The sequence below is a fragment of the Lipotes vexillifer genome, unplaced genomic scaffold, assembly GCF_000442215.2.
Source record: "Lipotes vexillifer unplaced genomic scaffold, Lipotes_vexillifer_v1.1 scaffold2519, whole genome shotgun sequence".
Classification (NCBI taxonomy): domain Eukaryota; kingdom Metazoa; phylum Chordata; class Mammalia; order Artiodactyla; family Lipotidae; genus Lipotes; species Lipotes vexillifer.
In genome coordinates, this window is record NW_006775705.1 from 38,542 (window position 1) to 53,389 (window position 14,848).

A 14,848-nucleotide genomic window follows, 5' to 3' on the forward strand; every position below is an offset into this window, starting at 1 on the left:
AGGGAAAGATAAAAATGCCCAACACTTAAAAAAATTGAATCTGAATATAAATGTCTCTTTCTCCCTCCTCAAAAATACAAAAACAACCATTAAAACTAAGTCAAAAGCTAAATTATTTTACAAATAAATACAACCAAACATTTAAGAAAGACATAATTAAAACTCATAAAAACTCAGCCAGCAAAAAGAAAAAGAGTTAATACTGCTGTATACATAAAGGCAATATTACCTTGACACCAAAAACAAAGAAGGGTAATATAAGAAAGAAAATTTGGAGCTGAATTAATTCATGAGTATATGTGGCAAACATAAGAAATATGAGAAAATCTAATATAACAAAGTATTAAGAAATGATCAATGGCTTGTTTGTTTTTTTGTTATTGGTTGTATGAGTTGTTTGTATACTTTGGAAATTAAGCCCTTGTTGGTCACATCATTTGCAAATATTTGCTCCCAGTTAGTTGGTTGTCTTTTGTTTTGTTTATGGTTTCTTCTGCGGTGCAAAAGCTTATAAGTTTGATTAGGTCCCATTTGTTTATTTTTACTTTTATTTCTATTGCCTTGGGAGACTGACCTAAGAAAACATTGCTATGTTTTATGTCAGAGAACGTTTTACCTATGTTCTCTTCTAAATGTTTTATGGTGTCATGTCTTATATCTAAGTCTTTAAGACATTTTGAGTTTATTTTTGTGTATGGTGTGAGAGAGTGTTCTAACTTCGTTGATTTACATGCAGCTGTCCAACTTTCCCAGTACCACTTGTCAAAGAGACTATCTTTTATCCATTGTATATTCTTGCCTCCTTTACTGAAGATTAATTGACCATAGGTGTGTAGGTTTATTTCTGGGCTCTCTATTCTGTTCCATTGATCCATATGTCTTTTTTTATGCCAATACCATGCTGTTTTGATTACTGTAGCTTTGTAGTATTGTCTGAAGTCTGGGAAGTTTATGCCTTCTGCTTTTTTCTTTTTCCTCAGGATTACTTTGGCAATTCTGAGTCTTTTGTGATTCCATATAAATTATAGGGCTATTTGTTCTACTTCTGTGAAAAATGTCAGGGGTAATTTGATAGGGGCCACATTAAATCTGTAGATTACTTTGAGTGGTATGGTCATTTTAATAATATTATTCTTCCAATCCAAGAGTATGGGATAGCTTTCCATTTCTTTAAATCATCTTTAATTTCCTTTATCAGTGTTTTATAGTTCTCAGCATATAAGTTTTCACCTCCTTTGTTAGGTTTATTCTTAAGTACTTTTTTGGATCTGATTTTAAAAGGTTTTTTTTTTTTAACATTCCCTTCCTGATATTTCATTGTTAGTGTAAAGAAATGCAAAAGATTTATGTGTGTTAATCTTGTATTCTGCTACCTTGCTGAATTTGTCAGTTCTAGTAATTTTTTTGTAGTCTAAATATGGGCAGAAGACCGAACTAGACATTTCTCCAAAGAAGACACACAGATGGCCAACAGAAACATGAAAAGATGCTTGACATTGCTAATTATTAGAGAAATGCAAATCAAAACTGCAATGAGGTATCACCTCATTCCAGTCAAAATGGCCATCATTAAAAAGTCCACAAACAATAAATGCTGGAGAGGGTATGGGGAAAAGGGAACGCTTCTACACTGTTTGTGGGAATGTATATTGGGGCAGCCACTGTGGAAAATAGTATGGAAGTTCCTTAAACAACTAAAAACAGTGTTACCATATGATCTAGCAATCCCATTCCTGGGCATATATCTGGGAAAGACAAAAACTCTAATCGAAAAGATACCTGCACCCCAGTGTTCAGAGCAGCACTATTTATAAGAGCCAAGACAAGGAAGCAACCTAAATGTGCATCAACAGATGAATGGATAAAGAAGATGCAGTTTATATATACGATGCAATACTACTCAGCCATAAAAAAGAATGAAATAATGCCAACTGCAGCAACATGGATGGACCTAGAGGTTATCATACTAAATGACATAAGTCAGACAGATAGACAAATATCACATGATATCACTTCTCCGTGGAATCTAAAAAATGTTACAAATGAACTTATTTACAAAAGGGAACCAGACTCACAGACATAGAAAACAAACTTATGGTTACCTAAGGGGAAAAGGGGGGTATAAATTAGGAGTTTGAGATTAGCAGATACAAACTACTGTATATAAAATAAACAAGAAGGTGTAGCACAGAGAATTACATTCAATATCTTATAATAACCCATAATAAAAGAGAACATGAAAAAGAATATACATAGGTATGTATAACTGAATCACTTTGCTGTACACCAGAAACTAACACAACATTCTAAATCAACTGTACTTCAATTAAAAAAAAGAAAAAAAAGGAAAGAAATGGCCAATGGCAAAATGCAATTTACATCTAAATTGTTAAGATAATTGAATCTTAGAATATCAATGAATTAACTGCGTTTTAGAATTATATGAGGGAACGAATATACATATAGCATTAGGAGCAGTAAAACTATTGTTCAAAGTTCAATACCATATACGATAAAATAACTTAGCAATAGAAGAATGTAACTTAACTTTGTTAATCCTATAAAATAAATCTCTTAATCCTATAAAATGTAAATAAACTTTAAACATTTTAAAACAAAATAAATTTTAAAGATATAATTTACACTACATAAAAATCAAAGTCTAAATAAATGTAACAAAGGAAAGCAAAACCTCCTCACTGAAGACAAAACCAGACGAGAGGAGGTAAAGATCTATATAAATTGAGTAGATCCTATGCTCACGGATTGGAAGGCCCAATAATGGAAAGAAGTCAAACCTCCTCAAACTGATCTATAAAGACTAAATTTTCCATTTGTAGACATTCTTTCTTAACAAAATCCATAAGTATTGCATCCAAACTTGGAACAAATTTTATAAAATCTACAAATATTAAACATTCTGTTTTGTTAATTCTTTGCTATACTATATAAATTTTCTATTTGGTAATTTAGTTATACTCTTCCATTTTTAGCATAAATTTTGTGATGGCCTCAATATTAAGCTAACACAATTATTGGATGCAAGTCAATATTTCAGGGTCTATCTTATTGCATAAGTGTTAAAATGAATAAGAAACTGTACCAATTATATTCTTCCATCTATCTTTATTATGAAAGCAAATATTTAAATATCTGATTCCATTGGAATAAATCAATATTAAATTATAAATTTCCTATTTTTTGTTGTATTAGTGTGCTTTAGCATGTTATTATTGTTAATATAAAATGATAGATTTTCTTTTTAACATTCTTCTCACTTTGCTTTTTTAATATACTCTTCTGCCAGGTGTCCTACAACATTGTAATTGAAGGGAAAACATACACTGTGAACCTAATGCAAAAGTAGGTGACCTACATTATTTTATTACCTGTCTTTGTTCTATTTATAATTATTGTTCATATTTATCCAGAAAGTAACTATTTTGCATTTGTAGATATTTCTAGTTGCTTACTATTTGTCTCCTATTTTATGCTTAAGAAAAACATTTTAAGCCTATATAATAAATATCTAGGACCTGAATCCATATGTATGCTCCCGTCTTTTTCCTTCCCAGCAACATCAGATTTCTATTTGACTATTTATGTGGTTTCATGGAGGATGAATTTTGATATTTTTCTATTTTTATCAAGACATAAATACGACTTGTTTTTGAGTTCTCTTACATTCAACTATATTTGAAAGAGCATCATGGATTTTTGAGTGGAAAGAACAGTGATTCTTTAGTTTACATATCAGAATACATTAAGGACTTAGAATACAACTGTAATTAGCCAAACTCAATCTCATGCCAGCTAAGGAAATTGGGAAAAAAATAAGCACACCATATTTGGGAATAAAGAAAAATCAAAACAGTAATGGTCGTTTTTAAAATGGGTCCTTTATTAAAAGTTTTGGTCAATTTGTCTCTTTATTATAAATCTTGATAGCTTAAAGATAAGGTCTTTCCATCCTTTTCTTCATCAAGAATGTTCTGGCTTTTCTTACTACTTTTCATTTTCATATATTTTATAATAAACTCTTCCACAAAGATATATCCATAGATATTGATTGTGACTTCATTGAATCTACAGAGTACTTCTGGAGGAATTTTTCCTGTCATTCCCTTTCAATTTTTTATTCAGTCTGGATTTTTTTTTACTGTCTGAAATTCTTTTAATGCAGTCCAAATTATTATTTTCTTTGTAGCTATTATTCTTTTCATATTTAAAAAAATCATTGTCTTCATACAATGAATCCAACTGCCATTTTTTTCTAATAGCTTTTATTGTTTTCACTATCATGTTCAACTCTAGGGTTTATCCAGAATTGATGTTTGTGTGTTTCATGGGCATGGGGATCAAGATTCAAATATTTTATCATATTAGCATCCAATGGAACCAACACATGCTCTTGGAAAATAAAAATACTTTCCTCATTGCACTGTAATGAAATGTTTGTAATAAATCAAATGACTGTTTATGAGTGGGATATCTCTCTGGACTATTTTCTCTTATTTTATTTGTTTACTCCTGAGCCCTATTTATCTGAACAGATATCACACTATATTAAATGCTGTACTAGGTCTTGTTACCCAGCCTTGTTCAACAATTTTAAGATGTCCTTGTTTTTCTTGATCCTTTAATTTTCCATATAATGTCTGAAGTCACCTTTTTTCTTTGTACCTTTTACTTTATATTCTTTTTCTTTCATAGTCTCCATTTTAATGAATCTATTATTTTATATTATACCATTTTCCCTCAGTTAAATTCTTTGTTATACAACTTTTTACTATTCTTTTAGTATTTTCTCTAGATTATCATATTAATCCCTGAATTATTAAATCTAATATACATTATTATTTTACCAGTTATCATACATTGTTAGATCTTCAAACCTTTTAATTTCACTTACCTTCTACTTTTTCATTATTTTTCCTGTATGCTTTTAAACCCCAATGAGATATGACTATTATTTTTTGTATAGTCAATATCCCTTTATAATTAAGCATAAATTTGCACATTCTGTTGCTCTTCATTTTTTCCTGCATTTGTTTCTATCTGCAGTTAATTTCTATATTCTCAGGAATTCTCTATATTTCTGCTGCATGTCTTTGATTAATTTGTATTCAATGTTAAATATTAACCTTACTCTTAAGAACTTTTTTGCTGGAATAAATTCTAGGATGACCTTTTAAAAATGACTTTTGTCCTTTAAAAGCATTAATCCGTTGTATTCTGGCTTTCCTCGTTTCTATTGACAACTTAAGCTATCAGTCTTATTGCTGTTCTTTGAAGGGAACATCTTCGTTTTCTTCTTGATACTTAGAAGGTTTTATTTTGGTTTTCATCAGTCTTTAAAACTATATTTAGGGGTGATTTTTCTTTGCTTTTATCATGCTCAAATAAAATAGGACTTACTGAGTCTATATCATCAATTTTGAAAAAACTTTGCTCTTATTTTCAGAGATTTTTAAGTTTATTTCCTTGGCTACTCTGTGCAACTTCAAAATTTAGCAGATGATTTTACAGGGAAAGAAGCTATGAATCTGATGCAACTTAAATATTCATATTTTTATTCCAGGACTGCACAGCCACCAAAAGTTCTGCTCGTTTCTAGGCTCCCCAATAATAGCTTTCTCCCTGGGCATGGATATTTGACTTCTTTCTTTGCCAAAAAACAGTGCTTGTATATCACTAGCTAAGTCTCTTTATAGGACTTTCAACCCGGAATCTGTGTGTTCCCTGGAGCTCCACCTCACTGTGTATTATTTTCTTTTTTTGTTACAAGAATACAAAAAGTTTTGCTCTGTTTGTCAGCGGTTTGGCTCTTTGACCTTTTGCTTTCACAAATCCAGACTGCCATGGCTGTCACAAATCTTTATACTATACTAATTGGAAAAATGAAAATGAGATACCTACACCCACCCTTTCTCTTTATAGAGCCTTTTAAGCATATTCTTCCCATATTACAAACAATGTATTTTAATGTGAGATCTCCACCTGATCTGTTGAATTCATTTCATATTAGTTCAATACTTATTGACCATTTGCTATTTTCCAGGTATTCTTCTAAGAGCTTGAGATGCATTAGTAAACAAAATGGATATGAATTTTATATTGTTATCAGATGAGACTAATAATGGTATGATAAATAATGGATTAGGAAGAATGTTAGAAAGTGATAAATGCTTAAGCAAAAATATAGAACAAACTAAGAAGTGTCATTTGGAAATCCTATGCTTTAATAATTGAGAAAGTTGCAAATTTTTATAAACTTGTCAAGAGAAGCCTCAGTGAGACGTGGATATATAAGCAAAGACTTGAAGTAGATGAGACAATGAGCCATGTTGAAGAACATCTAGGAAGTGGCAACAGCTAGTGCAAATACCCTGAGACAAAAGTTTGCCTGTTGTGTTTAAAAAACAGGAAGGAGGACAATGTGACAGTAAGGTGAGTGAGGAGAGGTCTGAAGACTAGTATTATTTGAGCAAAATTAAAACTAAATCCATGTACTCAAAGAATCTCTCCCTCATGCGCTCTCTCTCTCTCTCTCTCTCTCTCCTCTCCCTACCTATCTATAAGTATAATAAAAAATACCTTTTCAAAATAAAATCTAGGAAACAAATTTTCCATTAAATACTTTTTATCTTTATTTTACAGAGTTTTCTTACCTCATAATTTTAGGGTTTATGGTTATAATGGCACAGGAAGTATGAAACCTCTTGAACAACAGTTTCAGGTATGATTTTTATTGTCTGTTTTACCTTTGTTATGTGAGTGTCTGTGACTGTTTTACTTAGGGTCCACATGTCTCTAGAGTATAACAGGCTGGAGTTATGTTTTGTTTTGGCATGAATGTAACCATTTCCTTTGATGATGTGTCTTGAATTAGCTTTGTGACACAGATGATTAACCAAACCACAAGTGATAGTGATGCATTTAAGCTATTATTTCATGATGATGCACATGTGTGTGTTTATGTACCTGTGACAAAAGGGTTGAATATGGAGTGAAATACTTAAAATGAAAAAACATGACTTAAATCAGGAAAGCTAAATCTAGGAAGAAAAGGAAAATCCAAAGACTTGTCTGAAGTATGTTCAGGGACCAAATAAATACACATTAAATTTCATGTACATTTAGGAATATATTAAATTTTCAACTACTTGAAATATTTGGAGCGTCATTTAATAAAGTTTGCCATTTGTTGTAAATATAATAGAGAAATGTGCATAGAATTTCAAGGAATACCCCTGCCTGAAATGCTGTTTTGCTTTTTACATTTGCCCTGCTTTACCAATTCCTGTATATTTTTTAATTTGCATTCCTGATTTCTATGTAGCGAATTAACAACTACTTTGAAATTAAAGCATTTTTATAGAGACTAAGCTCTTAACAGGAGAAATAATAGGTATGGTGAGTTCTTTAAATTTGGCCTAACAGAGTAGGCAAATACATGTGAATCATCTATGGAGTTCTCTATACAAATATATAAATAACGCATACTGTCAAAAAGTTTTATGATATATACATACGTGCATATATACATAATATTATAGACATACTTATGTATACACACACAATATATGTGTGTGTGTGGCATTTTTTGTGTGTGAGTGTGGTGAAAAAGAGACGGAGAGAAACAGAGTTAAAACAATGAGACAACGAGATGCACAGGGCCGCAATATCCCGCACCTGCATTTTAAGTAATTCTGCCATACCTAACACCTAACTCTACTTCCTACCTCCCAGGGGGTAATCATGAGAGACAGATGTATAATTCAAAAGAAAAAGCAAAGATGCTTTATTTATAACCTGGTTGTAATAAGTTATTGAATGCTGACCTCAAATGCCATGTTTGCCAAAGCTGCAAGCCTATCTTCAGTGTAGGAAAAACCAGGAAAGTTTATTAAATTAGGTTAGAAGCATATAAATCTATTTTTCATAAATTCCACAAATGATTTTCATCCCTAAAAGTTATGTTATCTTACTAACAAAAGATGTATCTACACGAAAACAAAGCAACCAGTTAGACACAGAAAGAGTTTGTTCCTAGTATCTGCAGTTTACTTTATGATCTCTCCAGGGCAGAGAGATACTCATAATGGTTAAAAAGTAAAATTACCAGATGGCATAACAATCCAAAATATGTATGCACATAAAAATAAACTTCAAATTATAAGAGGCAGAAATTGACAGAAATGAAAAAAGAAATAGGTAAATTATTATTATTATTGAAGATTTAAACATTTCTCTCTCAATAATTGATAGATGAAGTAGAAAGAAACTCAGCAAATATGTTGATGCCTTGAGCAGAACTATCAACTTGATCTCATCAACGTTTGTAGGCGACCACACACAACAGCAACATTCTTACTGTTGCTGAGTTTATACACATACTTTTTTGAGTGCTAATAGAAGAATGAACAAGATATAATAAAGGAAAATAGTGCAAAAAATGACAATGATAACAATAAGAAAAAAACTGGAGAAAGAAATTATATAATAATAATAAACTTTTGATTCCTCCATCTCAAAATTTTATCCTATGCTGACCTAAAAATGATTTATTTATTAATTTCCAAGTTTTCCAATCAACTTATGTATAAGGTTGATATAATTTACTGATGGTTCTGAAGAATTAAATACACTATCAATCTGGATAATACAAACCACATTTGGAAGGAAGTGGATGAAATGTGGTGGAAAGGAAGAGGTATTTTTCCTTGATTATATAAAGTATGATTTATACAGATGAACCTGTATATGGGACCACAGTGAAAAAGTACAAATATGATAAGTCAATGAAATATTTTAAAAATATAAGATACTGTTTTAGTCTATGTCTAAAGATACCATGCAGTAATTTACACATGGGAAGTTTAATGTAAAGAATTATTAATTGTAACAAGGATTAGAGTAAAAACATAAGAAGTAAAGAGAACTCTAAAGGTCATAGGAATATCAGATACAAGAAGCAGCCAGCAATCCTAGGACTGGGATAAAGAAGACAGTTTCCTTGCCCCAGAGTTGAGATTGCTAAAAGTGGCACGACCATGGATCTTCAAATAGGACAAGTCACTGTGGTGCTGTACCAAGAGATCTTGCTGTAAAATTTCTCTTTAGAACCCTCTGGAAATCTGTCCTTTGGGTAGCCAGGAAAGCTGTTCATAAGATGTCTCACCAAAATCACTTTGCTACGGAAGGAGAGGGGCCTAGATGATGGGAGGATACTACTGGCTGATGGGTACTAGAGACCACCATGCACCGAAGGATCTGGGTACTAGAGAATCTCCAAGCAATGAGGGATCCTGGCTTTGCAAAAAGCTGTACCGTCTGCAGGAGCCTACCAAGCTAGCACACTGGAACCAAATAGCAAAGCTCTCTTCCCATGCTCTCCAGTACCCTCTACTAGCAAAGCTTCAGTGCCACCTGGCAAAAGAAAAAATAAAGAGGCTCATATTCATTTGCACAAAGCAGGCAAAAGGTTAATTTGAAGCTGAGTAGCAATACATCAATAATTGACAGAGCCTACAACTTTGACTACTTAGTTTCTGTATGCACTCTTTTATACACATTTGAACTCTGTAAAAACAACAAAATCATCCTACATTTCTATTTAGCAAGATTCAGCCAACTTTTTCCCAAGTAAAGAAATTCTCGTTCTTCCCTCAAAATGATGAGACACACAATCACGAGTCACTGTGTCCATTGCTAGCTATATTAAGTTCTCCACAAATTTAGTCATGGTCCAACTGAATACTATGTTAAAATGAGGTTAAATTAACTTGTAAAGTTAACCTCCAACCACTTGCATGTAAACTAATAACAGGAAGAGGGAAAAAGAAGAAAATGGTTAGCACATACAAATAAAGATACATATGCATATGACAAGCCAAGAGAAAAATATTTAAAGCTACTACAGTCTTCATGATTGCTATGTATGACTTCTTCCCACTACCTGCTCCCCATTTCCATTGCTCTCAACCAGAACATAAGCTTGTTATGGATATTTACCTAGCAGAATAGCACAAATCTTCACTCCCAAAGGGTTTGCATCCTTAATCATATTTTATTTTGGTTACTATTATACTCAGGTGGGTTCAAGACACAGCACTTCTTTAAGCAACAAATTTCCCTATTGTGTTCAGAGTCAGTCACTCCAGCCACTGGGTTAGCCTGTCTGTGCAGTGGCAAAAAGGAGCTAGAAATATCCAGTTGGACGTTTCATCTTCCAAATTAGTGGAATTTTTATTGTGTCCCCAGGTGAACAAATTCCCCACTGGGGGCTAGAAGCTAAAAGTTACTGGGACAGAAAGCAAAATGCTACAAAATGGTTATTAGGTATAATGGTGGGAAGAGACACTCCCATTTCAACACCTTACTTCCTGGACCCATGTATTGTGGTTCTCAGAAAACCATGCCATATAATGGTCTTGATTCAAACATAACCCCAGCCTTTCAGAGTAATGTCTCCCAACTACTATGGTAAATGAGTATTCAGTAACCTGGTCTACCTTTCAATTAGGCCAGCTGCTTCCAGATGATAGAGTATATGGTAAGACATGTACATAAACCAATTGCTGCCCTTAATTTGCTGAGAAATAAGTTTCTGTATCAGACACAACACTGTGCAGAAGCCATGGCAGTGGATAAGGCATTCTGTGAGTCCACAAGTTCTGGTGCTAGAAGAAGCACCATGGACAGGGAAGGTAGTTTTTGTTTTTCAGGGAATTTAATCCATTTACCTACATCATCTAATGTTGGCATACAATTATTCTTAGCATTCCCTTAATAATCCTTCTATAAGGATGGTAGTAATATCGCACTTTTATTTCTGATTTTAGTAATTTGACTCTTTTCATAGTCAATCTAGCTAAATAAAGATTTGTCAATTTTGTTTATCTTTTCACAGAGCCAGCTTCTGGTTTCATTGATTTGTTCTATTATCTCTTCTTATTAATTTCACTCTAATCTTTATTATTCCCTTTCTTCTGCTTAATCTAGGTTTAATATGTTCTTCTTTTTCCTGTGTTATATGTGGTTGGATAGGATATTACTTTGAGATCTTTCTTCTTTATTAATACATGCTTTTATATATATAAATTTATTGAAAGCACTACTTTAGCTGCATCCCATACATTTTAGTATGGTGTGTCTTCATTTTCATTTTCCTTAAATATCATCTGGTTTCATGTTTGATTTATTCTTTAATCCATAAGTTATTTAGGGATATGATATTTAATTTCCATGTCTGTGAGTTTCTCCAAATGTTTTCTGTTAATTATTTCTAAAAAAATGCCTTTATTATCAGAAAACATACTTTTATTACTTCTATACTTTTAAACTGAGGCTTTTTTAATGGATTAGCATATGGTCTACCCTGGAAAATATTTTGTGTACACGTTAAGAAGAATGCGTATCTTGTTCTTTGGTGGAGCATTTTACAGATGTCTGCTAGGTTTACTTAGTTTATGATTTTTTTTTCAAGTCTTATATTTCCTTGCTGATCTTCTGCCTAGTTGTTCCACTGATCGTTGAAAGTGGCAGAGAAGAAGAAAAGAAGCCTTCAACTATAAGTGTTGAGTTCTCTATTTCTCCCTTAGTATCTACCTATTTTTTTATGCACTGTGGCGTTCTGATATTTGGTACCTATGTTTACAAGTGTTATATCTTCCTGATGCATTAAACCTTTTATTAATATAAAATACTGCTCTTTATTTCTAGTAACAATATTTTCTTTCAAAGTCTACTTTGTCTGATATAAATATAGTCAATCCAGTTTGCTCGTGGTTGCTATTTACATGATAATCTTTTTTCATTCCTTTAATTTGAGTCTGTCTGTGTCTTTGAACTTAAAGCATGTTGTCTTTCAACAGTTTATAGTAGTGTGTTCACATTGTCTGACAATCTGCCTTTTATTGGATTGTTTAATTCAATCACATTTAATGCTATCATTGATATAGTTGTATTTGCATCTGCTTTTTACTTTTTGTTTTGTATATGTCTCATGTGTTTTTGTTCCTCTTTTTTCTCATTTTAGTGTTTTTTTTAAAAACTAAGTTTTCAGAGTCTACATTTGTCATTGATGAGAAGGCTAATCCAATGCAAGCTACTCTGCCATTATACTAATCTTGAAAAGAAAAAATTATCTTTTGGGTTTATTTATTTTTTACATCTACCTTGAAAAATTAAGTCAGAAGAGTTTAAAGAAACAAGTTTTTGATGATTTTTACCTTGATCCTAATGATTGGGTTGTCATGTTTCATTTATAACAGAAAAAATCATGGAAGTGTACTTATTCTTTGGGACATGTAGGGACAGTTTTGGAAAATTGAGCCAAATGTTCATCTAATGATGTTATAAATCCATTTTAGAAACAATTAGTGTTTGACACATATGTGTGTGTGTGTGTGTGTGTGTGTGTGTGTTTTAAGTATTTGAGAATAGTGCATTTAACATGAATTATTCTAATAGAAATATATGTGTTTATTTTTCAGAACTTATGCTACTACCAAGGGTATATTGAAGGTTATCCAAATTCTATGGTGATCGTTAGCACATGTACTGGACTCAGGTTATTATACATAATTTTATGGTTACAAAAAATGGAATTTTTAAGAAATAATTTTCAAATTTGAAAAATTATGATCAGAAGCTTTATTTTTATTTTTAAATTAATTTTATGGGAGTATAGTTGATTTACAAATGTTCTGTTAGTTTCTGCTCTACAGCAAAGTGAATCAGTTATACATATACATATACCCACTCTTTTTTAGATTCTATTCCCATATATAGGTCATTACAGAGTATTGAGTAGAGTTCCCTGTGCTATATGGTAGGTTCTTATTAGTTATCTATTTTATATATAATAGAGTGTATATGTCAATCCCAATCTTCCAATTCACCCCACCCCACTTTCCCCTCTTGGTAACCATAAGTTTGTTTTCTACATCTGTGACTCTATTTATGTTTTGTAAATAGGTTCATTTGTACCATTTTTTTAAATATTCCACATATAAGTGATATCATATGATATTTATCTTTCTCTGTCTGACTTACTTCACTCAGTATGACAATCTTTAGGTCCATCGATTTTGCTAAAAATGACATTATTTCATTCTGTATTTATGGCTGAGTAATGTTCCATTGTATATATGTTCCACATCTTCTTTATCCATTTCTCTGTTGATGGACATTTAGGTTGCTTTCATGTCCTGACTATTGTAAAAAAGTGCTGCAGTGAACTTTGGGGTACATGTATCTTTTCGAATTATGCTTTTCTGCAGATATATACCCAGGAGTAGGATTGTTGGATCATATAGTAGCCCTATTTTTAGTTTTTTAAGGAACCTCCATACTGTTCTCCGTAGTGGCAGCACCAATTTACATTCACACCAACAGTGTAGGAGGGTTCCCTTTTCTCCACACCCTCTCCAGTATTTATTGCTTGTAGATTTTTTGATGATGGCCATTCTGACCAGTGTGAAGTGATACCCATTGTAGTTTTGATTTGCATTTCTCTAATAATTGGTGATGTGAAGCATCTTTCCTTGTGTCTCTTGGCCATCTGTGTGTCTTCTTTGGAGGAATGTATATTTAGATCTTCCACCCATTTTTTGATTGGGTTGTTTCAATTTTTTGATATTGAGCTGTATGAGCTCTTTGTGTATTTTGGAGATTAATCCCTTGTCGGTCGTTTCATTTACAAATATTTTCTCCCATTCTGTGGATGGTCTTTTTGTTTTGTTGATGGTTTCTTTTGCTGTGTAAAAGCCTTTGAGTTTAATTAGGTCTCATTTGTTTATCTTTGTTTTTATTTTCATTACTCTAGGAGGTAGATCATAAAAAGATCTTGCTTCGATTTATGTCAGAGAGTGTTCTGCCTGTTTTCCTCTAAGAGTTTTATAGTATCCAGTCTTACATTTAGGTCTTTAATCCATTTTGAGTTTATTTTTGTGTATGGTGTTAGGGAGTGTTCTAATTTCATTCTTTTACATGTAATGGTCCAGTGTTCCCAGCACCACTTATTGAAGAGACTGTCTTTTCTCCATTGTATATTCTTGCCTCCTTTGTCATAGATTAGGTGACCATAGGTACATAGGTTTATATCTGGACTTTCTAGCCTGTTCCATTGATCTATATTTGTGTTATTGTGCCAGTACCATACTGTCTTGATTATTGTAGCTTTGTAGTATTGTCTGAAATCAGGGAACCTGATTCCTCTAGTCCATTTTTCTTTCTCAAGATTGATTTGGCTATTTGGGGTCTTTTGTGTTTTCATATAAATTGTGAAATTTTTTGTTCTAGTTCTGTGAAAAATGCCAATGGTAGTTTGATAGAGATTGCATTGAATCTGTAGATTGCTTTGGGTAGTATAGTCATTTTCACAATATTGATTGTTCCAATCTAAGAACATGGTATATCTCTCCATCTGTTTGTGTAATCTTTGATTTCTTTCATCAGTATCTTATAGTTTTCTGAATACAGGTCTTTTGCCTCCTTAAGTAGGCTAATTGCTAGGTACTTTATTCTTTTTGATGTGATGGTAAGTGGGACTGTTGCCTTAATTTCTCTTTCTGCTCTTTCATTAGTAGTGTATAGGAATGCAACAGATTTCTGCACATTAATTTTGTATCCTTTGACTTTACCAAATTAATTGATGAGCCCTAGTAGTTTTCTGGTGGCATCTTTAGGATTTTCTATGTATAGTATCATGTCATCTGCAGACAGTTTAACTTCTTTTCCAATTTGAATTTCTTTTTCTTCTCTGACTGTCGTGGCTAAGACTTCCAAAACTATGTTGAATGAAAGTGGAGAGAGTGGACATCCTTGTCTTTTTCCTGAT

General features: G+C 32.3%; 1 protein-coding gene across 3 annotated transcripts in view; it reads left to right on the forward strand.

Moving 5' to 3' along the window:
- Positions 1-14,848, forward strand: part of LOC103073643 (disintegrin and metalloproteinase domain-containing protein 2-like) — a 95,409-nt gene that overhangs the window by 19,077 nt on the left and 61,484 nt on the right. For all 3 annotated transcript variants that reach the window (XM_007450160.1, XM_007450162.1, XM_007450161.1), the window contains 3 exons: positions 3,308-3,363; positions 6,661-6,739; positions 12,501-12,577. In XM_007450160.1, coding sequence (XP_007450222.1) covers positions 3,308-3,363; positions 6,661-6,739; positions 12,501-12,577 — 212 coding nt within the window. The remainder of the gene's footprint in view (positions 1-3,307; positions 3,364-6,660; positions 6,740-12,500; positions 12,578-14,848) is intronic.